General features: G+C 39.9%; 2 protein-coding genes and 1 pseudogene across 6 annotated transcripts; 1 reads left to right on the forward strand and 2 right to left on the reverse strand.

Moving 5' to 3' along the window:
- Positions 1-24: 24 nt before the first annotated feature.
- Positions 25-24663, reverse strand: LOC146553187 (acyl-coenzyme A thioesterase 5-like). Of its 5 annotated transcripts, XM_085255685.1 has the most exons (7): positions 24448-24663; positions 19829-19954; positions 19618-19761; positions 18860-19005; positions 1291-1790; positions 971-1173; positions 25-892 (listed from the first exon to the last, which is right to left on the reverse strand). In XM_085255685.1, the coding sequence occupies exons 5-7, from the start codon at positions 1745-1747 to the stop codon at positions 284-286; spliced, it is 1269 nt and encodes a 422-aa protein (XP_085111811.1). In that variant the 5' UTR covers positions 1748-1790; positions 18860-19005; positions 19618-19761; positions 19829-19954; positions 24448-24663; the 3' UTR covers positions 25-283. The 5 variants fall into 5 exon arrangements, with proteins under 5 accessions (XP_085111811.1, XP_085111812.1, XP_085111815.1 ...); XM_085255686.1 differs by lacking the exon at positions 19829-19954; XM_085255689.1 differs by lacking the exons at positions 18860-19005; positions 19618-19761; positions 19829-19954; positions 24448-24663 and adding an exon at positions 5228-5402.
- LOC146553188 (acyl-coenzyme A thioesterase 2, mitochondrial-like) lies at positions 12483-20521 on the forward strand. The gene is made up of 4 exons (XM_085255691.1): positions 12483-12653; positions 16761-17216; positions 17588-17775; positions 19421-20521. Exons 2-4 carry the CDS (start codon positions 16766-16768, stop codon positions 20027-20029), a joined length of 1248 nt encoding a protein of 415 aa, XP_085111817.1. The 5' UTR covers positions 12483-12653; positions 16761-16765; the 3' UTR covers positions 20030-20521.
- On the reverse strand, positions 20670-22486 carry LOC146553189 (uncharacterized; annotated as a pseudogene).
- Positions 24664-25446: the final 783 nt, after the last annotated feature.

The raw sequence follows: 25446 nt of genomic DNA on the forward strand, positions 1-25446 counted from the left end.
TTTTAAGTTTTATACAAATAAACCTTTTTCAAATTTTACCAACTTTAATGATGAAAACAGAAAACTTACAAGCATTTACATGACACTATGGAGTATTAACACAAAATTATAGCTATACCTTGAGGGTAAGGAGGATCCCGTTCTACCTGTTGTGATAAATTACAGACTTTAAATGTTTAAAATAGTGAATCATTAATCAACACATTTAACAGGTCAGACATGATTATCACAGTTTTATGGCAGTCGTGACTTTAATTTTTGTTATTCATTGTCTAGTTTGAAACTATAACTTGGCCCTATTCTGTGCAGCATCAGAGCTCAGATGATTTCTGAGGAAATCTTGGATCTTCTTCCACATGTGGACCTCAGCTGCTGCGTGGGACTTGGGCTCACCTCCCCACAAGACTGGCTTGCCTAAAACCCCATGGAAGCTGGAAGGGCAGTAGGGTCCATAAGGTGGCTCTAAGTAGTGTCCAGCTCCAGGGTATGACACACTCTCAAACTTCTCCTTCCCGTGACGCTTCAGTCTCTCCACCATCTCATCCACGTAAGCCTTGCTGTCCCAGTTAAGGTCATCCTCAGAGGCCACAAAGAGGAAATGTCCTTTGGCTCGTTCAATGGGAATCAGGCTGCCCTTGTTCTCCTCCGCCAGAGGATTGTTTAAAACGTATTTGGTGTTGAAGGCCCCTGACTCAGTGGGAATCACTTTCTTTAAATCAAACATTAATGCAGAATGTATTTGTCTTTTCTTATAGTAGAGAGGCAAAGCTACATTGGCAGAGCAGCCATTGATCCACACTGTGGCCTCAACATCTGGTAGGTAAGAAGCAACTGATAAGGCAAGATCTCCACTTTTGGAAAGGGATATTACACCAACTTTTTTACTGGAACCCTGTGGAAAAACATGTCAATGGACAGCCATCAAAGTTGTCTTCAACAACTATGAGTCTTCCAGAATAAATTAACTCACCTTAGTTAGTTTTTTTAGAAACTCGACAGCTTCTTCCAAATAATCCAGGTGGATCTCCTTAATGTTTTTAGGCAGGTCATCGTGGCCATACAGGGCAACAGTCAGAACCAAAAATCCTCTGCTGGCCAACAGAGAGGCTCTTTTCTCTGACAGACCTCCACCAAAAGTGTACAAATCTAACACAGCTGGGAAGGGACCCCTGCCTGGAATGAAACATACATGCAAAGCAAGCATATTTTTGTATGGAGCTAAAATTATGAGTAACTGTAACTAGGACATTTTCAAGTATGTACTTTTTTTCCTAAATGATGCTGACAAACCTGGAGGAGTAAACAGGACTCCTCGAATGTTCCCCTCTTTGATGGGGACCCGAATGACCCCATCTCCCATTAGAATCCTCTCATTAGTCGCCTCTGCCAGAATCCGGCCCTCACCTGCCTCCTCGTGCACTGAGAACTTTACCATGGATGGATTAAGGGCATTTATCTTCTGAAGTCTTTTATGCAAAGAGTCCGGTGTCATTGACCAAAGCAGACCCATCGGTTCAACCCCAACGTAGCTCCCACTGAGTGAGGGGTCTCTCTTCAAGTCAATCTCCCCGTTGCCATTGGCTCTGTAGGTGGCCGCAGAGCTGAACACAGTTCCCTTGTCGTCGGTTGAGCTGGCTCTCAGGGAGACCACCTGCCTCGACCTCAGCCCGGCCACCTTCACCTGAATAGGCTCATCAAACAGACACCTGGCACTCGGGAGCAGCCTCAGCCTGACTTGGGAAGCCATGTCTTCAGCAACTTTCCTTTAAGTTACACGTTTAGACTTTGCCCTATAGAAAAATAAACAAAATAGTGCTACTGCACACGTTATTTTTATTACTCTAAGAGGTGCTGTGAACTTTAGCCTTTTAGAGTACACACTGGCCTTGTGGTAAAGTTAAAGAGTCCTATTGTATTTCACTCCAACTCTAGCATCCAAAGTGGATGTAAACGACGATGTGATATACGTCTTCCAGCTTTGTTTGGCTCAACAGAACTGTTAAGTTTCAAGGGTCCTGTGCGCTTTTATTTTGATGCCTTCCTTCCTACTTCCCTAACCCTCTCAGACCTGCAGTAACAGAACTACAGAAGCATTAGCGCTAGCTAAAAATCTTTTCTTCCCCCCACCAAGGGTAAAAGAGCAGGAAATATTTTTACATTTCTGTAAAAGCCTGAAGCCTCACCACCTAGACTTTTGTCGAGGATCAAGGGAAGACAGAGTACAAGAAAAGCTTCGTAAAGACTTTGGCTTCACTAACTAGTACATTTAAGCATTATACATACGACTTAAGCCTGAAAACAAAAGCTTTACCTGACGCTTAACCCTCCAAATGTGGAGGCATACACTCACGAAATCTCCCACCACTACTGGCAAACGAGCAAAAAGTGTGCAGAGAGCCACGACAAACTCGAGCGCTTATCAAAACAGGAAGTTATCACTAATCCCTTCACAATAAGAGCCTGAACTGCAAACAAACGCAGAGCTGCTCGGTACCGATTATAGCCCCCCAACCCCCCTTCCCCTCTCTCTCTTCCTCTCCACTGCATGGCTTTGGAAAATGTGAATGCGTGCACAAAATTCAGACTTTTAATTGTATTTTCTTAAGTTTTAAAGCTTTATCTGCAATCATACTACATCAAAGTAATTAAGTAATAGAAAAACAACTAAATTAAAACTGAACAGTTAAACAAAAAATTCAATGTTTTTCATTGTCTACAGTACCTTAGAAATTTCAGTATGTGTTTTTTTATGTAGAAAAAAGGAAACTGCTTGAAGATAATAATAATAATGATGGATTGGATTTATGTAGCGCTTTTCAAGGCACCCAATGCCACTATTCATTCACTCTCGCATTCTCACTGGTGGAGGCAAGCTACGGTTGTAGCCAGCCACAGCTGCCCTGGGGCAGACTGACAGAAGCGAGGCCGCCTACTGGTGTTGGCCCCTCTGGCCAACACCACAGATACGCTTCCCAACCCCCTGAGCCACGGTCGCCGTAATAACAACCTTTTGTTTAATAAATGCTGAAAAGCCTGGGAAATCGCACATTGACTACAATGAGACTACAATATGACTACAATAAGATTATAACACAGTATCCAACATCAGGATTTAAGGGCAGAACCAGAAATAGAAGAAAATTTTAGAAGTACTTACAAGAAGCATTAACAGAAGCTTGCCAGAAAATAAACAAAAAGTTGTTGGAGAGTCCAGGGCTTTTTCCAGAAACCACGTTAAGAAAAGATACGGAATTTGTTAATCGTGAGATGAGGGAAATTCCACGTTTTGTGTTATACATAGAGGGCTAGCTTACCAAGTTACCAGGATTAAAAAAAAAAACCTACCTAAATGGCTGGCAGGTTTTCTTCAACACACCTTAAGTTTTTGTTTGACTCCTCCCCTCATGCTGCATCTGTCTGAAACTGTTCCTCATTTCCACATTTATGTAATCATCAAAGCACATAGTGATTTGAAAATTGCAGCTTTTCTGGTATTAAGAGATGACCACCTTACTACTTAGTAACATATTCAATAGAACATGTTGGATTTGTTGGAGGTAGTTACCAGTATGTCAGGTTTTGTTCCCGGCTTCCTGTTTAATTCGTCTTCTTGCCAAAGTTACTTTGAGGTGACTAGCTTTGTTGAGTTTTATGGTCAGTTATAATATTTTTATATATATATATATATTTTTTTTTTATAAAACAGGCCCTGGGACAAAGGGGGTAAGGTCAAGAACTGGTCCAGGATCACACAACAAACACTCAATAATAGATCACAGATAAAAGACCACCCCCACAGGACTACTGGTAGTGGCCATGTCCTTTCCCCAACATATATATTCATTTCACCTAGTAATAACCTCCAACAGGTGCTCTCCAGGTACTCTATCTTCCTCCCACAGCGAAGCAACATGAAGTTTGGGATAGATGGTGCTCTAAATTGGTTGTAGATGTGATTCTGTGTCTTTTTGTGCTTTAATATCAGGAATTATTTTGTCTAATTAAATATTGACTGGCAGCTTTTCTGGGGTGTACCCTGCCTCTCTCTAAATGTCGGACAGGATAGGCTCCAGCCCCCTTAATTATTGGGTAAGTGTTAAGTGAATTGGATAAGTGGTTAAGAAAAATTTAGGGATATTTTGGCTGGGGATCGTAAGCATATTTATAAACTGAAGGAGTAAGTTTAATATTAATAATATAAATGTACTACATTTGACAGATGTACAGATAAGAGCTAGAAGCTCCATTAACAGAAAAAGAATTAACCATGTAATATTTCTTATACCAAACAATATAGTGCCGGGGCTGGATGGCTTCCCGGCTGAGTTCTATAAGCTTTTCTGGGATATGCTCAGCCCAATATATTTAAAATGTATCCAAGGAATAAAACAAACTGGTATTATTCCCTGTGATTTAAACACAGCTGCTATCACAGTTCTTCTTAAACCTTGCAGGGATCCCACTGTCACATGTAGTTATTGATCACTCTCACTAATTAATACAGATATGAAAATTATAACCAAGGCAGTAACAATCAGAATTGAGAAAGTCATCTCATCCATAATTCACCTGGATCAAACTGGTTTTATCAAACACAGACACTCCCCAAACAATACACCTAGACTTTTGGATTTAACGGCTTCAACAGGAAGCCGTTAGGAAAAGCTTTGTAAAGACATTTGTGCAGAGAGCCATGACAGACTGGAGTGCTTACCAAAACAAAAAGTTACCACTGATCCCTTTGGAATAAGAACCTGAGTTGCAAACAAATGCAGAGCTGCTGGATATGTTTTTTTAATAATCTCTCTTTTGAATTTAACCTTTTGGATTTAATGTCAACTTAAATACAGTTTCAGTCAGTGGCAGACCTGTAATATTTGACCTGTACTAAATGAGTATAATAGTATTTGCCAGTGTGGCAAGCACGTCCCATTTTACTTAGAGGTTAACTCTAATGGAGCCAATGTTGCTATGTGAACTTTGCTCCAGATACCATTCCTGCTATCCAGAAAGTACATCATGAAAAGCTATTCGTGTACACGCAGAACACCCAAAACAACGCTTAACAACAGTGCAATCCTCTATGCCAGGGGTCTCAAACTCGCGGCCCGCAGGACGATAGTTTTTGGCCCCCACCTTAATATGAAAATTTAATGTTAGTGCGACCCGCGAGTTTGATAATGTATTTTAATGTATGACGTATGGAGTGTTTCTTTCTTTTCTGTACCTGGCTGGCTTCCTCCTTTGGGCAAACGCGGACATTCGCCCCAGCGCGCTGCGTTCACAACACTTCAAAAAAAGTTGTTTTTTTTAAGTTGCTGCCCAGCGGGACATTATACGTATATAGATTTATACACACGTCAGTGGGATTTTTAGTTATTTTTTCACAGAGAGAGATCTCATATTAACTCTCAAAGTGATGCGTAGGCGGCGGGATAAAAGAAAAGTAATGAACTCAATGCAGCCCAATTTAGTCTGCAGTCACATAGCGACACCTGTTCATCGGCAATAACAGTCCCCGGTAACCCGGACTAATTATAGAGTCGCACCGTAATTTGTCGGTCGATGTTTTTTATTTGCATCACTCCGTTTGCATTGCAGCATACATGAACATTACATATATTTCAATATAATGTAAAAGCAGTCAAAACAACTAACATCAGAAACAGGTGATGTTATTTGTTATATGTCACGGTGTCATTTCCGCTTCTTTCTCCTGTAACAACAGCCCGGCGGATAACAGTCCGTGAGCAGTCGCCTTTTTTGCGCTCCCTGTACTTTCTACCATCTGCAAATGCCACGGTGTTCGTGTCATCGTGAAAGACATGAACATCGAGCGTAAAAACAAAGGAGACTGCTACCGGCTTTTTATCTTCCGATCGCCGTGCTACGGTTGCAAGAAGAAGAAGGGGGAAATGACGTTCTCTATGCGTTGAGACGTTCTCCGTCCGTCGGCTAAATGCTTGATTGAAACTTCAATCCGACATTATTATTATTTATTAAACTTTATTAAGAAACAATATACAGAACATGTATACAACCAGAACAAAATTAACATATGCCAGGGGGTGTAATTCAAATAATTTGTAATTACTACAAATAGTAATAGTTTTCATAGCCTTTTTGTCAAGTGATCCACGAATCAATTTTATGTAACATAAAACATCATTATAGTAATGTTTAAAATTAGGCTTTTTGTTACTGTATTTGCATTTGTGAAAATAAAATTTTGCTAAGATAACTAACAAGTTTATTATAAAGTAAACATCTTCTCTTTTTTTTGCCTTCGAAAGAAACAAAATACAACGTTTTCCCATTTCACAGTAAAGTCTTTATAGAGATGTCCAGCAATGAATCTACTGAAGTCTTTCCAAAATGTTCTAGTGTATGAACAGATCCAGAAGAGGTGTTGCACAGTCTCAGGATGGCTTCCACAAAATCCACAGTTCACATTTATGTCCCTTTTGAACTTTGTCATATAATTAGCAGGATAAAATTTATGCAGTATTTTAAATGAGACTTCCTTCACTTTATTCATTACCAGATACTTGTTAGGAATTGTCCATACTCTTTTCCAGTTAATGTCACTGACAAAGAAATTCCAGTAAGAGACCACATGTGGAATAGTTAGAGATTCTGTCTGGAACAAAGCACGAATATTCTTATTACTTTTACTATGGTTTGTTAGACAGATTCTTCCTATGTGTGAATCTAAAGGGTTGGGGAGAGAAACAGATGATATGCAAGGTTGAATACCTTTAAAAAGCATTATAATACCCGTAGGTATTGCATCAAATAATATGGCATATTCTTTGGGTGTGGCTGGAAATTTATAGGTGTTTAAGAATTCTGAATAGGACATAAGCTGCCCATTAGGATTAAACAGCTAATTCACTAAAACAATCCATTTCTCAACCCACCTAGAAAAAAATAATGATCTATTTTTATAGGAAATGCAATATTTCTTTGTTGAGCACAGGGGCACCCCGACGTGTCTTATTTGCACAGAGAAAGTTGCGGTGCACAAGGAATACAATTTGAAACGTCATTACACAACTAGACATGCTGAGGTGTATGCAAAATACCAGGGAGATGAGAGAGCGAACCGGGTTGCCAGTCTTAAAACAGATCTACTGAGGCAGCAAGATTTCTTCAAGAAAGCAACCAAAGAGAATAATGCAGCAGTCGAAGCTAGCTACGTGGTTAGTGAGATGATTGCTAAAGCAGGGAAGCCATTCACAGAAGGTGAATTTGTCAAAAAGTCCATATTGCAGGCAGCAAATATAGTCTGTCCGGAAAAGAAAGGTCAGTTTAGCAACATCAGCCTTTCTGCCAACACCGTAGCAGATCGCATTTCTGACCTGTCAAGTGACATTTACGACCAACTGTGTGAGAAAGCCAAATGTTTCAGTGTATACTCAGTCGCTCTTGATGACACAACAGACATCACCGACACTGCCCAGCTCGCAATGTATGTCCGTGGTGTTGATGACAGTTTTGAAGCGATGGAGAAGCTGCTCACAGTAATTCCAATGCATGGCCAGACCACCACTCAGGAGATATTTCACAAGCTGTGTGATGCCATTGAGAATGTTGGTTTGCCATGGAAGAGGTTTGTTGGAATAACAACAGATGGAGCGCCATCAATGACAGGTAGGAAAAATGGACTGGTGGCACTTGTTCAAAAAAAACTGGAAGAGGAAGGCGTGGAGGAGGCCATTGCTCTGCACTGCATTATCCATCAGCAGGTCCTTTGCAGCAAATGCCTGAAGTTTGACAATGTGATGTCTATTGTTGTGAAATGCATCAACCAAATCAGATCCAGGGGCTTAAAGCACCGAAGGTTCCATGCTTTTTTTAGAGGAAATGGAGTCAGAATATGGGGATGTGCTCTACTTCACTGAGGTATGTTGGCTCAGCAGGGGAAATGTATTAAAGAGATTTTTTGAGTTGAGAACAGAAGTGAAAGCCTTCATGGAGAAGGATGGAGTAAGTGTTCCTGTGCTAACTGATCCCAAATTGCTCATGGACTTAGCTTTTCTTGTTGATATAACACATGAGCTTAATGTACTGAACAAGAAGTTACAAGGCCAGGGGCAACTTGTCAGTGCTGCCTATGACAACGTGAGAGCATTCTCCACAAAACTTGCGCTCTGGAAAGCTCAGCTCTCTCAGACAAACCTTTGCCATTTCCCAGCATGCAAGGCACTCGTGGATGCAGGCACACCATTCAGTGCTGACAAGTATGTTGATGTCATTTTGAGGCTACAGGAGGAATTTGATCACAGATTTGCTGACTTCAAGACACACAGAGCCACCTTTCAAATTTTTGCGGACCTCTTCTCCTTTGATGTGCAAGATGCCCCTTCTGTGCTTCAAATGGAGCTCATTGAGCTGCAGTGCAACTCTGAACTCAAAGCGAAGTTCAGGGAGGTGAGTGGAAAAGCAGAAAAGCTTGGACAATTTTTGAGAGAATTGAGCCCTAGTTTCCCTCGGCTTTCCCGAATGTTCAAGCGGACCATGTGCCTTTTTGGTAGCACATACTTGTGCGAAAAGCTCTTCTCCACTTTGAACTTCAATAAGTCCAAGTACAGGTCCAGACTTACGGATGATCATCTTCAAGACATACTGAGGGTCGCAACTGCTTCCTCCCTCAGGCCAAATCTGGCTCGGCTATGCGAGAGGAAACCCTGCCAGGTCTCTAGCAGCAAGGAGTAGGCAAGAGAAGCCATGTTCAGAAGAACAGTTCATTTTCTACAGTGTTCCATTCATGTTCAGAAGAAGGTTATAGAACTGTTAATACAGACATTTCAATCTAAATACAGCAGATATAGAAGACTGAAAAAAACACAAGTTCACTGACTAAAAATATCTTATTATTGTTTTATTTATGTAAGATAAGAGAGATAAGATAAGATAGAACTTTATTAATCCCTCGGGTGGGTTCCTCTGGGAAATTCGATTTCCAAAAAAGCACAGCACCGACAGAAGTTACAGAGTTATACACACACACATATATATAAATACAGAGACAATATAAATAAAATATACGAAGGGGATAAATAGAATAAATAGGAATAAAAATAAAAATACAAGTGAATTGCACATTTCAAGTATTGAGTCTATATCAATCTGTATTACAGATTGATTAATTTTCTTATTAATTCTTAATTTGCTTATTTATTTTTCATATTTTTTGTTAAAAAAAAAAAAAAGAGATTTGCGAAGATTGGAATTTTTTAACCATGCCTTTCTTGTGGAAAACCTAATGCGGCCCAGCCTCACCCAGACTCTGCCTCCAGCGGCCCCCAGCTAAATTGAGTTTGAGACCCCTGTTCTTATGCATTTCTGACTAGAGCTTTTTTCGTGTGTCTGACTCTCTTCTGACTACAAATATGTAGGACTGCTTTCTTTCATTTGCGCAAAATCTCTCAAATTAGAAACATCCTGTTTAAGAGTGATGTTGAAAAACTAGTTTATGCATTATTACTTCTAGGCAGAACTACTGTAATTCATTATTATCAGGCTGTCGTAAAAATTCCCTGAAACACCTTCAGGTGACCCAAAATGCTCCAGTAAGAGTACTGACAGGGAAAGAAGGACCATATTTAAGAAAAAAAAATCCAAAACAAAGAAGTGAGAGTTCAGGAGGCTAGCGGCAGAGACACAGCAGTTAAGAGGGCTGACCAGGAGGCTGGCAAAGAAAGACGGAGCAGATCTGGAGGCCGACCATGACCATAAAGATCCTCGGCTGACAAGACTAGAGACCGTTGTCAGTTTATACGTCAAGGACCTCCTCAATCACACTAACACTTCTTCTGTAGAGGAAATAGAGTCTGGGGATGAGGTATATGAGTCTGGGCACTGAGGCAGTCTTTGGTGGGAGGACCCCTAGGGAGGATTTTTATGAGAATCAGCACCCCCAAGTCTGAGGCCATGTTCCTCAGCTGGAAAAAAGTGGAGCGCCCACTCCGAGTTAGGGATGAGTTGCTGACCCAGGTGAAAGAGTTTATGTATCTCAGGGTCTTGTTCACGTATCATGAGAGAGGGGATTCCTTTTTTGATTCCTTTTGTCTGTACATTCATGTCCTTGGTTTCGGTCATCTCTCCTGATCTTGTCATTCTATAGGAATGTATTTAGGTTTAATGAGAGTAAAAGAATATTTAAGCGTTAACATGAAGTGGAAACTTGAACATTTAAGTAGTTGTTCATGCTTTGAAACAGCTAGAAAGAAGAATTAAACTGTCTAATCCAGGGAATAATTGTATTAAACATAAAAAACCTTTCATTTAAATCCATCCATCTAGAATTTACAAGTTTAAGGCTTGGTAATTTAGTAACATCACGTAAGATCATGAGATGAAATCTATTGGGCCGAGCTAACTGCGGTAACGCATTGACGCCATGCAGCCCCATGCAGCGGGCGACCCGCATTAACTCACTAACGGAGATTTGCCGAGTTAATGCGGTTATGGCGTTAACGTGATTTTAACGAGACTAACGCTGACAGCACTAGAAAATCTAGAATAGAAAATGAAATTATCATGGTTTTGGTAAGAGAAATTAAAATTACCAAACTGCATGAAACTGAACATTAAAACAAAACGTTAAAGGGAAATTTTCATTTGTATTTTTTTCTTCCACACAGTCTTTTTGGATAGCAAGGATTGGAGTGTGTCAAGGTTAATATATCACATTTATCTATACCAGAGTTGCAAATGTTTAACCGAAAACCAAAGGCACATCCTGTTCTTCTACAAATCCTTACCATATCCAAATTCAAACGTTTGAACTATCGAGCCAAGCGACCCGCAGAAAATAACTGCTAAAGCACTTGCAGAGAAACTGGACAGACTGCAATGTGATAGAAAAGCTAAATTAAATAAAGCTAATCATCTACAAGAGAGTATATGAAAATAATATCTATATTGTAAGTACATCACTAGATATAGATAATAGTATCTATATCTATATGGTTCAAGCCTCAACTAATGATTCTGTTGCTTTGTGTAATGAAGCAAGAACTATTCATGGTTCTTTGATCTGTGTGTTACCAGATGATGAAAATGAAAAGCATGAAACATGGTTTAAAGCAAAAACAATGTGTTATGATGAGTTTATTTATGAAGTGAGTGAATGGTTATCTGGTTGCGAACATTTGCATTTCAAATATTGGTGTTGATGATGGTGTTAATCCAGAGGACAGTGTTTCAAATGTGGCTGGTAAGCCTTCCACCATTAAAAGGTCAACTAGTGGTAAAATAAGCACAACATCCTCTGCAAGAATAAAAGAAAAGCCAGAAAAAGCTCTGTAACACACATACAGTTTCTAGGTCTGACCAACAATCTCCATCACCAACCAGTGTTGCCTTCTACTTTTAAATATCCTATGAACCTCAAGTAAAGCAGCAATCTGAGAGCGAAATATACCGGCTCCATTCTTTTAGTACAGGTAAGCAGTAATATTCTATAATAACTTCTCACACCTTCTATTCGAGCGCCCTCTGTCAGACATCATTTACAGTTTCAGTAAAGCTGCATTCACAAACACTGCAACCCAGTTTTACTGTTAAGCGACAATTACAGTTCACCGTTTTGAGTTGTTTGTATCCACTTATCAGGAACCCGACTATAGTTTGAAAGTCCAGGGCATGCAAAGTTCATTCTTGCACAATGCTCGACTTTAAAGGGACCATCAGTGTGAAGCACTCTGGAAAGACTGGAGCAAACGGTGGACTGACTTCTTAACAAATCAGTTGTTAAGAACTTCAGTGTGGTGACTGATTAGTCAATGACTGAACAATCAACAGACTTGTAACCTTTCAGTAACATGTGTGTGCTGTATGAACTATAATATTAAAAAATATTATGTTACTCTTGTACATGTATTCAAGGATCATGCTGCTAACTCAACAAAAACAATCAGGTCAGATGTTAAAATGACCTGTTTTCTGCATTCTAAAATAATCTACAAACTTACCTACAGACCGTTTGTTTTGAAAACAGCTGAAATATAATATGATCATTTCTGGAGCTGATTTGACATCGGCTTTCAGGATATCCAGGAACAGATCGACATGTTACATACTACCCTAAAACTCAGTGTAGAAGCGCACGAACGTTTAAGCGGTTAACAAGCGGCGGCTGGCTTGACTGTGGTGGGTAAAAACACCGATGTCAACACATTAAAGTGAAATAAAATCAGACACTTTTTGCAGGCTGACTTTAAACTCTGCAAAACCGATTTTCTCAAGAATAAACCACTGCAGAAAAGCAAACGTCACCCATTATATATATATATATAATATATCCTAAAAAATTATATATCTTGTGCTTAACTTTTGCAAATAGGTAATATTTTGATAATTTGGCCGGATATTTAATGTTGCTACATTCTCGCCGAAATCGTCGCACTATTTTATGCACTAGAAACAGTGCTTTTTCAGAACTTTACTTCCAGTTCTGAATTTCGTTTGAAATGCATTCTGGGATACTTGGCTAAGGCGAAGTCCAAACAAGTCGTCACCAGAAGCGTACTTTGAGCGTATTTTGAATTTAAAACATATTTGGGCTGCGACTCAAGTCTGTCTTAAGTCCGCGTGATCACGGGTACTTCGAGAAACAAAACCAACCACCAGACTCATTCGCTTCGGTGAGTTTTGGTTTTAAGAAAAAAAAAAACATCCTTGTAAAACTCTCGGCTGTTGCACATATATGGAGATACATTTGTCTCGAAAGGTTGAAAATAATCTACGATATACAAATGTGCGGACTGAGTTAATTTTGAGTGCTCACAAATCTGTGCTCCAGTCCACATAGATACACAGCAATGTAAACATATGGAAAACTATTTTGCAAGTACTGTACATGTTACAGTACAGTGATAATTTACGTAATTCAAACGTAATTAAAAATTTGAACATCACAAATCTCCCATTTCTCTTGTTAAAAATGTCACTGAGCATTGAGCGCATATTTTATTTTATTTTATGTGTGTGTGTGTGTGTGTAGTCTTTTTTATAAAAATATATATTTATTTACAGTCAACCATGTCACACATTGCTCAAGCCTTTAATTCAGTTGTGTTAATTACAATTTTTTTTTAGCTCTAGTTCTATTGTTTTTCTGAGCTTCTGTGTTTGTTTTTTTCGTTTGTTTCATTTTTTTTCTTTCACTTTTAAAGACATGCAGTTCTAACAGGTTAGCCACTATAAATATATGACTATATATAAATATGTGTGTGTGTGTGTATATATATATATATATATATATAATTTTATTTTATTTTATTTATTTATTTATTTTTGCCTGTCCCGTTTGGATTTTTAGCCATCAGAATTGTTGTCTGAAGGCCAAGAAAGATGCCAAGTGGATTTACTTTACCAAGTGGATCATCGTGGCTTTGCCATATTGGTCCATTTAACTGACCTTTATTATAATTATGTATTTATTTTATTTTCATTTTTTAAAGATGGGACAGACATGACTGGGGGATAGGACAGGGTGAAAGAAAGAGAGGGTGAGAAAGAAAGAAAAATAGAGGGGAGAAGAGATGGTGAGAAAGGGGGGAAGAAAAAAAAAACAAAGAGCAACATAATAAATCCAGGCTGGAGAAATCCAGGCTCATCCAGGCTGGAGAAACTGATCAGGAGGGCTAGCTCTGTGGTCGGCATGAAGCTGGACACTCTGGTGACAGTGGCAGAGAAAAGGACATTAAAGAAACTGATGGACATTATGGACAATGCCAGGCATCCTCTGCACACGGCCATTAACAACCAGAAGAGTCTGTTCAGTGACAGGTTGCTTCTCCCCAAGACAAGAACTAACAGACTTAAAAACTCCTTTGTCCCACACGCCATCAAACTGTTTAACTCCTCTCTGGAGGGGAGAGGGAGGGGAAACAGGAGGACAAAGGAGGGGGGAACAACTAAGCTGTAGTGCCTCTTCACCTCACTGTACAATACCTTTTGTGCAATACTTTTGTAAATAGTCAACAGTGCAATAGACCTCAATACATGAAATGTGCAATTCACTTGTATTTTTATTTTTTATTCCTATTTATTCTATTTATCCCCTTCGTATATTTTATTTATATTGTCTCTGTATTTATATATGTGTGTGTGTGTGTGTGTGTGTGTGTGTGTGTGTGTGTGTGTGTGTGTGTGTATATATATATATAATATTCTGTAACTCTGTAACTTCTGTCGGTGCTGTGCTTTTTTGGAAATCGAATTTCCCAGAGGAACCCACCCGAGGGATTAATAAAGTTCTATCTAATCTAATCTAATCTAATCTAAAAACAACACCCTCACAATAAACTAGCTAACAATAGATAACAGTAGATACTTTTTTTAAATTTCACCTGTTGGGAATGAAAAAAGAAAACAAGCAGAAGAAAACGAGAGCAATAGAATAAACAACATCACGATGATCTATGGGAATATAACGGTAAATACTAAATATTAAACATTATTGTGCAGCACGTAAGATCGACAGCGCACAGTGTGCTTTGAGGTAGGAGCCAAAAAGGGTGTAGTTTGTGTGTGTGAGCACCCGTGTGTACACCTGTAAGCATGAACGCGCTTGTTTTTAAAAGGTTCCTTCATGTAATGATCTGCTAGAGCAGCGGTCCCCAACCTTTTTTGCCCCACGAACCGGTTTATGCCCAAAAACATTTTCACGGACCTTTAAGGTGTTGCGGATAAATACAACATAATAAAACTAGTACCGGTACCGAAAAAAAGAAGATTTATTCATAACACACGTGAAAAGACCCAGGAAAACCGAGTTAACGATAAAAACGATAAAAACGATAACAAAATAACGCTGAAAAACGATAAAAACCCTGAAAACCATACATTTCACACCTGAGCCTCAACTCTCGCGGCCTGGTACCAAACGACTCACGGACCGGTACCGGTCCGGGGATTGGGGACCGCTGTGCTAGAGGGTGTGGGGAGCCACAGCCCCATCCACCAGGGCATGAAGCAGGTATGGAGGAGATCAAAACTCCAAACATCCAGAGGCCCCCAGAACACAAGAGACCAAGGAAGACCAACAGAGGGGCAGCCGCGCCACTATCCCAGAAAGAGCTGACGAGAGTCCCAGATGAGGGGTCACTCAGCAGCCGCGGAGCAGAAGCCAGGGGGGGTTGCAGTGACGTGCCCGTGAGCTCCGCTGGCAGCCAGCTGTGCCTGAGTGACTGAGCCCCAGGCCGAGAGGCTGAGGGCACCCCACCCCCGAAGTGGTCCGAGCGAGCCCCAGGCTCCAGGCCCCGACAAGCAGCCACCAAGGAGTGAGTCGGTGTGTACCTGGGCGCCCATCCCCGGACACAAAGAACCACCAACGCACCGATGTCTGAGGGCGTCTGTCACTGGCAGGGGAAGTGGTGGGGGGAGATAGGCCTCCATACCTTGGAGGGCCCGAGATGCCCCCAGAGAGGTGGCGTCTGATACCCGACCAGATACAAACATCCATTCCCACCCTCATGCTCTCATATGTAATTACTCAACACTCACCCAACGTGGAGATATATTCCTCTTGTTAAAAGACCCATATTCACAAGGCGGTCTTGTGAATACCCTCAAAGCTGCAGGACTGCTTTGAGGGTATAGAGAATGTAATTTGTGAACAACATTGAGAAATCAATAACAGTTTAACCCAGGGGTAGGCAACTCCAGGCCTCAAGTGCCGGTGTCCTGCAGGTTTTAGCTCATTCAAATTGCTAAATTATCTCCTAAACGTGTCTTGACATTCTCCAGAAGACTGGTAATGAACTAATCATTTGATTCAGGTGCGAGACCCAGGGTGAGATCTAAACCCTGCAGGACACTGGCACTCGAGGCCTGGAGTTGCCTATCCCTGGTTTAACTGATTGCATGACAGAATATATATCAAATTCTGTGAACACATCATCCTGCCAGGCAGGACTGTATCACTGGATCACTTTTTCCTGATTATCCTGGACTCTTTGTGCCTCTGTTATTTCCAGTCAGCTTGTGTTACCACCTTGCAAGTCTTATTAACTTTTAATTAATTGTGACTATGCATTGATGGCATGGATTTGGGACCTTTTGTCCTAATCAACATCTATTCAAATTTTTTGTTTTTAAAAGTTTAATTGTAAACAATGGAAGAGAAATATCACTTTGAAGTTGGTGTTTACCTTTTGAAGTGGCTGTGTGATCATGAAAACGGGAATCAAAACTGCCTGAAGTGCAACGAGTGACTGAATAATTGTACTGAACATAAAAAAAACCTTTAATGGAAATCCATGCAAACCATTTACTTAACTAGAAAGAAGTCTTTACTGATGGGTGCATGGGAGGGTATCTGGTGCAAAGGTATCACACTAACAGTGGCTGTGCAAGAGCTGTTAAATATTAACAAAAAATAGTCAGAGTTTCTGTCTCGCTCTGGAAGATCCTGCTGTGCTGATTTGCTGCCCAGTGTAAAATATTACTGCCACTGTCTGAAATGGATCTAGTATTAACATTATTGACAGAGAGTACAGTGGGCACTTGTAATGTGGTTGCTTGCTAATGATACATATTTAAACTGGCACATTTTTTGAGTGGAGTTTGGATTTGGGTTTCCTGCACTCAGAGACCAAACTGGGACAGTGGGTTGTTGGTGTAATTAATAAACATAATGTAATGTAATATGGATCGATCTGTCTCTGAAATTTCTTACAAAAAGTATTGTGTAAGGGGACTTTTTATCTTACATTCATAAAGTCCAATCTTTTTCTCTTTTTCAGAAAAGATGTCCTCTCAAGTGAGACTGAAGCTGCTGCCAAGCATCAAATGTATGTTTGATGAGCCCATTCAGGTGAAGGTGGCCGGGCTGAGGCCAAGGCAGGTTGTCAACATGAGAGCCAAATTAACTGATGACAAGGGAGTGGTGTTCAGCTCCTCGGCCACCTACAGGGCTGATGGCAGTGGGGAGGTCGACCTGAAAAGAGACCCCTCGCTAGGTGGGAGCTACGTTGGAGTAGAACCCATGGGTCTGCTGTGTTCCATGAGGCCACATACCATGCACAAAATATATCTAAAGACAAATGCCATAAACCCCCAGGTGGTGAAGTTTTCTGTGCATGAGGAGGAGGGCAGATTACTGGCAGAGATGATGAATGAGAGGCTTCTGATGAGAGATGGGGTCACCAGGGTTCCCGTCAATGAAGGGAACATCCGTGGAGTCCTTTTCACTCCTCCAGGTACTGGAGGTGGTTCCTAGGTTTCTATGTTCATTTTAGTTCATTTAACATTAACCAGCTTTTAAATCAACATTGTTGAAATTAAACTTTAACTGTCATTCAGTCATCTGAAACTTCTAGTTCAAATTTTAATTTTCTCCCACCTTGCTTACTGTAGTTCACATTTCAGGTGCGTTTCTCAGTCCTCCACAACTCATGTCCAGTTAGTACAGAATGCAGCAAGACCTTTGTTTGAAAGACTGCTAACAAAAAATAGCTGACTGTCACATATTACACCTATTCTTGCGTCCCTTCACTGGCTTCCAGAGAAATTAAGAATAAAATTTAAAATATGACTTGCTGCTGATTAGAATCTTTTTTCTTTCTTCCAGGAAAAGGTCCTTTTCCTGCTGTGTTGGATTTGCCCACCTCAGTATCTGAGGCAAGACCCAGTCTACTGGCTAACAAAGGCTTTGTGGTTCTCTCAGTGGCGGTGTACAATAAGAAGGGTGACAATATCACAGAGACACATCTGGACCACTTTGAAGAAGCAATGAATTTCTTAAAACAGCAACCAAAGGTGAGTTGCTCTAGTGCGCACAGACAGCAGAAAGATGTTTCATACTGAAGGAAAGTTTATGTTTCTATACTCTGTGCATTCTCAGAGAGGAGAGTAAATTTGTAGATCCCAGGTGGAATATCTGCTGTATTCCTGTAGCTAATGGGGATCTTAATTAGCTTAAGTGGAGTTTCAGAAATACTCTCATTTACATTCATTCAGATAATTGAATAAATTTCAGAGAGCATAAAGCCTCAGCTTTACGACATATTTTTTGTAATCGCACAAATCTTCTTGAGAAAACATGAATTGTTTCTATTATCACACAATAACATAATAATTTCTAACATATAATAATTTTCAAGATCAACATTATCAGCCCCCTGAAAAATTGACCTTTTTATTGATAGTAGAAGCCACTGCTGTGCAATGTTTGAGCTGTCACTTGAGAACGCATCACCCCAAAAACAGAAGAAATCCTTTTATAATTTTATAGAATAAGAAATGTTGAAGATCTCTAAGCAAGAAATAGATATACAAAGTTATCACAGCATTTCCAAGTTTCAATATGCAAAGTTAAGAAATTCAGCCAAGAGAGTCACACAGTACAGAACAAGCTTGGCAGGGTAGGAAGCAAAAGATTTCAAACACTCTAGAAAGAAAACTAGTGATAGATGTGTCTAAAGACCCCAGTACTACTGCCAAGACACTAGAATCTAGAATTGTAGTCTCAAAAAGGACAATCACGAGAACAAACAAAAATTTGCAGTGTGAAGTGAACCAAGGTCCATGCTAGAAGCCAATAAAATCTGGAGGAGCTTGAGAGATTTGCCAAAAGAGGAATAGACTGTAGAATGTAACAGCGGCTCTGCGTAGCGTGATAACGTGGTCATGGGGCCAAGTGGGGGAAATTGGGCTTGAAGGGGTAACTGTAGCATGGCTTGGTACATAGAGCGATCACACTGAGGAGCGTGGAGTTAGAACTGTGGTAAAAGGGGAGTACTAGAAAAGGTGAGCATGGCTATATGTCTTGCTTACTTGCAGGTGGAGTGAAAGATGCTTGGAGGGAGAGGGGGCGTGAGTTAGACGGTGTGAGATGGCTGACCTGAGTTCCGTAGGTTCCGAAGGAGTGTGATGGCAGGAGGGCAGGCAGGTGAAGCACGGAGAGATTTCCAGAGAAGAGCTGGGTTATCCGAGGTTCAAGAGATTAGCTTAATTTGGGGGTAAGGGTTTTGGAGGTTCCGGGAAAAGCTAGGGCACAAGAGAACAAGGTAAGAAAAGCACTTGGCAAATAACATGGAGCATTAGAGCCAGCTACCAACATGAAGTAGTTGACAAACTGTTGGAGAGGGAATATCAGTGTAAGGCTTAAATCTCTTTAGCCTGATTGCCTCAACTCAGCTCCAGGTGAGTGAAGCTGTTGGAGATATGACGGCCCTGCCCAGGGCCAGATACCAAGGAGACTCAAGACCCTGGTAGAAGTTTCCAGCCACTCACCCGGATCATGATAGCTTCACTGTGCATATATGAATGTGTTTATTTATTTAGTAATGGTAATATGCATATGTAGTCCACAAAAATGAAAATAATGACAGGTAGAGTCAGCCCTGCGCTCCAAATGTTTTATAGATTTGCATCGCCTTTTAATTTCTGTGTTATTTCACAGGTGGGCAGTAAAGGAGTTGGCATAATGTCAAGATGCAAGGGAGCAAATATCGGACTGGCACTCGCTGCTTTTGTGCCAGGTGTCGAGGCCATAGTGTGCATGAATGCCTGTAACGCCAATGTGGTCACGCCTCTCTACTACAAGAAACGGCAGATCCTGTCATCAATACTGTTTGACGAAAGCAAGTTTATTCCCACCGAGTCAGGTGCAATCATCATAAAGGATGCTCTTGAAGATCCCCTGGCAGAGAAGAATAAGGGCAGCTTGATCCCCATTGAACGAGCCAAGAGCCATTTTCTTTTTGCGGTTGTAGGAGACGACCTCAACTGGGACAGCGAAGCCTACATGGATGAAATGGTAGTGAGACTTAAGCATCATGGGAAGGAGAACTTTGAGACTGTTTTTTACCCTGGAGCTGGACACATGTTGGAGCCACCTTATGCACCCCACTGCCCCTCCAGCTTCAATGCAGGTGTAGGCAAACGAGTGCTGTGGGGAGGTGAGCCCAAGGCCCACATAGCAGCTGAGATCCACCTGTGGAAGAAGATCCAGGATTTCTTCAAAACTCACCTGAGTTGTGATGCAGCACAGACTAAAGCCAAGTTATAGATTCAAACAGGATGATTAGAAAGCTTGAGTTACAGAAACATAAATCATGACAGCAAATTGACTGTATGAAAATCACATTTTATAATTAATATAATAGTTGTTAATATGACAGTTTGAAATTTTAGGTGAAATTATGATTCGCACATGTCTTCCCCTCCTGTATCTCCTGAGCCCTGTACACATGTTTCTTTTTTCATTTTTCTTTATAATTTTTTGGGATTGTCACTTGATCTTCTGTCTGCTTATCCTGGACTCTACAGTCAGCTATGGTTTATTTCCAGTCGGCCTTTCTTAATGTTTCATTGAAATTACTTTTTATTTGTTTTGGCTATTTGTTCCATCATCACAGTGCCAAAAACATTATATGATGAGTGTAGATACATGTTTTTAATTTTTGCGTAACGCTGATTTTGTTATTTGATCCCACATTACTGTACTTATCTTTTGTAAATTGATCTTTATGTTGTAATTAAAAACAACAACAAAAAACAATTGTGTTAAAACTATTAAAGCCTAAAAAAAACGCAACAAAGAATAATGAGCTGACAAATAGACTTCAGTTTAAAGTTTAATTTACACAGTTTCCTTTCTGAGAGACCAGCAAATTAAAAAGATGACCCATGAAACATAACATATTAACCCTCTGATGCATGAATTATGAAAGCCTTGGTCAAGATTTTTTTCTTAAGTGCTTTTATTCTTCTCAGGACATGAAAAAAAATGTTTAACTCTTTTTTTTCCAAAAATATGTTTTTTTATAAAGTTATAAACTTGTCCACTCCAGTGGACTACATGCGCCTGAGCACTTAGCATGAAATACTGTGAATTTACTGTAAAAATTAATTACCTCGTGTTCTATTGTAAATATACAAACACTTGTTTGCTTGTATCCTTTGAAAAACATCTCAGCAATTTTTTTGGAACTTTCAACTCATAAGGCCCCAATGTTTAGACGTAAATAACAAAACCAATCAACAGTCCTAGCTGTGAATCCTACACCTGAATATGGCAAACTATCTCCAACAAGAGAAACATTTTTGAGTCTACACAGTTCTATAACGATGCAGGACAGTATTACCAAGCCCTTAGTAGCATGCTGGAAGAAAACACAAACTGACATCTTAGTCTCTGCATCTCCAAACAGTTCTATGTTCATCACACCTAGGCTGTGCGAAAGTTTGCAACGCATCCAGGGCACAATGGCACACAGCATTGCATGCAGATGTATTTGGTCTTCCGTGTGCACGCAACATCATGGCACCTGTTTGCATTTTTCACCTCGGTCAGTTGGGGCCAGTGATATCCTGTGGCAAACCTGACCTCACAGGCTACTTTGATGACTGCTCTCCACTTCACGGGTTGTGGGGTCCCACTGGGTCTTCCTCTTTTGCATTGCTGGAGGGTGAATCTCTTCTCTTGTTACTGACAGTTCTTTCCCATACAAGTTGGTGTTGTATGTTATATTATCAATTAGATCTGCTGGAAACAGATGTCTGAAGAAATCTATGGGATCCTTCCCCTCCACATTCAATTTCCACTCTCCTAGAAAAGGAGGCAAGTCTCCAACCAAGTCATTGTCTTGGACTTTCCAAATATTTTTGCGGGCTTGAGTATGGTCAGGTGCCATGTACCCATCTCCCACAGCTCCCTGATCATACTGACCTTCCTCTTCATCCTGCCCCTCATCGTTCTCACTTTCTGCATCCTGACTGTCTGTGTCTTCATCATCCGTAGTTCCTATGTCTCTGTTCTGCTCTGGCAGCCACTCTCATCATCACTGGACTTATCACTGAACTCCTCATCACTGCACTCATCAATGAAATCATCATCACTGGAGCTGGATGGAATTTCCTGGACTATTCTGTACGCTGCCTTATTCTTTGCTGCATTTGAAGTCTACAAAATATGATAAAATAATTATTATAGTAACTCAAACTACAGCTGATCTGCACAGAAATATATATTTTAAATGAGTAGCTTATAAATGTAACAATTATATGCTTAATAATAACCAAAACAGTCCCAAAAAACAGTGAGACAATTTATGACTTATGTTAAAAAAATATAGTGGGTAATGCATGATGTCCACTACAGTGGACACATGGTTAATTGTAGTTTTCTACATATTAGACATAACAATTTCTTATTCCAAACAGATAATATCCTTCCCTAGATGTTACTGCATATCATCATATTTTTTTTACCTGTTGGGCTCTTTTAGCATAGAAGGATTGACAGGATATGCCAGCAGTGGTCGGCAGGGGTGACAGTTTGTCTGCCATCTTTGATTCAGAGGAAATTTACTTGCAGTTGCACTAACTGAACACTGAATTGACCTCAATGGAGCATGGCAGCAGAGAGCACTCTAGAGGCTAATATGCAGTTCCACCATAGAAACCAATGCATTAAAGAGATATGTACGTTTTAGTAGCTGTCCACTCCAGTGACCACTATGCATCAGAGGGTTAAAAATATTCAAATATATATAATGTGTAAATGGGAAACTAAAAATGGCTTTATTGATATGGTCCAACCCACAGATTAATTTCTTAACTTTAGGTGGAAGCAGTTTGTTATTATGTGAGAAGAAAAAACAAAACAAGGTGAGACAATGTAGCTACTCCTGTTTAATGGTTTACTCGTATTTTAAGGTAGTAAGTAAGGTACTAAGTCCACACAAGTCGTCACTAGAAATAAGGTATTCACTTGCTTTGAGCATATTTTGTATTGAACCATATTTGGTCTGCGACTCAAGTCCGTCATAAGTCCACAAGATCACGGGTACATCAAGAAACAGCACGGACTAGTGACTCATTTTCTTCAGTGAGTTTTGGTTTTAAGAAAAAAACATGCATGTAAAACTCTCTTTGGGCTGTTGCATATTTTATGGAAATAATACATCTCAAAATGATCTAAAAAAAAAGATTTTACAAATGTGTGCACTGTGTGAATTTTGAGTGCTCACAAATCCCTGCTCCACACAAACACACAGAAATGTAAACATACAGAAAGCTATTTACAAGTGCATATTTCAAAATCATAATGAACATATAAAAACACATTTTGAAGCTAAACTTCACAAATCTGCTCATTTGTGCAGTTAAAAGCTCCTTGAGCATAATACACTCGCACACACCAATCACAGTTGACAGTGTATAGGAATTTCTTTTACTTATGTATTAATCACATTATTTTATTGTATAATGCCTTGGTGCCACTGGATTTTAACATGTTTCACACTCATACTATAAGACAAATGGTGGGGGTGTAGTAAGGAAGTTGGGGGAAGCAGACAGCTCCACAGGAAGAAACTTTTGTCTCTTTGAGGACTCTGGTAGGTAGCAAGGGAGTGTGAACCTTAACCTCGTAAGACCCGAACTCTTCCACAGCATGTATTTTTAATTTCTCTTTGATATTTGGGCATATTGGGGCCCAATGAATGTAAAAACAAAGAATTACCAGATTTTTTTTTACCTTATTTTTGTTTTTATGAAAAATCAGAGCCACATATAAGGATATTCGTTTAAAATTTTGATAGAACAGTAGCAGTATAATGTCCTCATCAGTGGATATCAGGCCCTTGTAGAGCAAAATTGAGTATTTTAGTCTAAATAACCCAAAATGGGAAGTCCACATATGTGGACGCCAGGTCCTAGGAGGTTAAGGTGTGAAACAGCTGTGTACTGCCTTTTGTTCCTGGAGAAGGTATTTAACTGAGAGCCATGTTAGACTCAGGGGAGACTCTGCTGACCTGCCCCACGGTCATGTAGGCTCTCCACCAAGCCTGGTTGTCTGTTCTTTGTGTGTTTTGATTAAAGACTGTTAGCTACCGCTCACCGCTCGTCTGCAGGCTTTATTTAAATGGAAAACTTCCACAACAACAGTTAACCACATCACACATTGCTCAAGCCTTTAATTTAGTTGTGATTTTCTTGGTATTATAATTTAAAATAATTCAAATATCCAGCTGTAGTTCTGTTGTTTTTCTAAACTCATCAAAAGTGTTTTGGGGGTTTCTTTTTGTATTTTACTTTTAGAGATATGCAGTTCTAAGAGTATTTTAATCTAAATTTCTAAACCGAAGAGACTTCAGGAAAGTCTGGCGGCAGAAGCTTGATAAATCCATCCATCCATTCGCTTCTGCTTATCCTTTCCAGGGTCGCAGGGAGCTTAATAAATCTGCTCTATAATTTGACAAAAGCACACTTAAGTCGTACTGAAACTGTAAACTGTAGATTCCATCACATAAATCTTATTCACAATATTTTTCTACTCTGATATCCTGAGCGGCCCGGGAAAGAGCCAATACCTTGTGATTTCCTTTTTGGCTGCTACAATCAGAATTTTTAAAAGATATTAAAGAAATTATCAGAATTTTTTAAGAATATGGAAGAAATTTGTAAAGGTATTTTATTTACCTTGAGCTTTGTGGAACTCAAGCCGTAACGTTTTAATTTTCCAGCAGTCCCACCTTCCAGGCCTCACATAACCTCCAACGGTTGAGTGTTCTCATGTCAAATATCCCTTTTTAACTACAGAAATTTTTATCAGTGGTTTATTGTCCTGTAAGGAGTACAGAAAGGTGTATCTGAGTACTTCATACTTTAGAAAAGAAGTCTTTACTGATGGGTGCATGGGAGGGTACCTGGTGCAAAGGTATCACATTAACAGTGGCTGTGCAAGAGCTATTAAAAATTAACAAAAAATAGGACACAGAGTTTCTGTCTCACTCTGAAAGATCCTGCTGTGCTGATTTGCTGCCCAGTGTAAAATATTACTGCCACTGTCTGAAATGGATCTAATATTAACAGCTTGTTGAATTAACAGTGGGCACTTATAGTGTGGTTGCTTGCTTGCTAATGATACGTATTTAAATTGGCAAATTTTTTGAGTGGAGTTTGGTGTAAAGCATTTCATGCACACTGAGCACAAACTGGGACAGTGGATTATTTTAAACACTGCATGGTAGCAATGGCACCCTTCAGTGACATAAATAAGCAGTGTGTTATACTGTTATCAGATGTGGAGTCTCACTAACCACTTTAATAGTGACTTGTGTCCCAAATACTGTTTATTTGTCTTAGTTACAGATAGTGAAATAAAAATGGAAAATGATTGTTTCATAATTGTATACTCAGCTTGGTCAAGACAATAATTCGAGAACGAGAAGCGTAGGATTTTGAATTGATACCATTGGTGCATCTACTAAAGTTCTGGGGTCAGTTTGAATATCAGTGACCTTGACCTTGAGTTCAAGTTTTCTGAAAATCTTGTGAATGCTACAACTCTGTGACGAGAAGTAAGTCTCCTAGGTCTTTAAATTTGTATATAGGACTAGGAAGCTGAAGGGTTGCACTGCGGGCCATCTGTAGAGGTGTAGAGTCAACAACCTGTCTCTGAACGTGGACAAAACAAAA

This window comes from Mchenga conophoros, linkage group LG18 (assembly GCF_057382185.1).
Source record: "Mchenga conophoros isolate Kocher_MC1m ecotype Shallow Benthic linkage group LG18, M_conophoros_male_GT1.1, whole genome shotgun sequence".
NCBI lineage: Eukaryota > Metazoa > Chordata > Actinopteri > Cichliformes > Cichlidae > Mchenga > Mchenga conophoros.

Bases quoted from the DNA above. Each gene is read 5' to 3' on its own strand.
- LOC146553188 (XM_085255691.1), top strand. From the start codon at position 16,766: ATGTCCTCTCAAGTGAGACTGAAGCTGCTGCCAAGCATCAAATGTATG. The intron at 17,217-17,587 runs GTACTGGAGGTG...TCTTTCTTCCAG, and splicing joins AGTCCTTTTCACTCCTCCAG to GAAAAGGTCCTTTTCCTGCT. The intron at 17,776-19,420 runs GTGAGTTGCTCT...GTTATTTCACAG, and splicing joins TCTTAAAACAGCAACCAAAG to GTGGGCAGTAAAGGAGTTGG.
- LOC146553187 (XM_085255686.1), bottom strand. From the start codon at position 1,747: ATGGCTTCCCAAGTCAGGCTGAGGCTGCTCCCGAGTGCCAGGTGTCTG. The intron at 1,174-1,290 runs GTTTGTCAGCAT...GTTTCATTCCAG, and splicing joins AGTCCTGTTTACTCCTCCAG to GCAGGGGTCCCTTCCCAGCT. The intron at 893-970 runs GTGAGTTAATTT...GTTTTTCCACAG, and splicing joins TTCTAAAAAAACTAACTAAG to GGTTCCAGTAAAAAAGTTGG.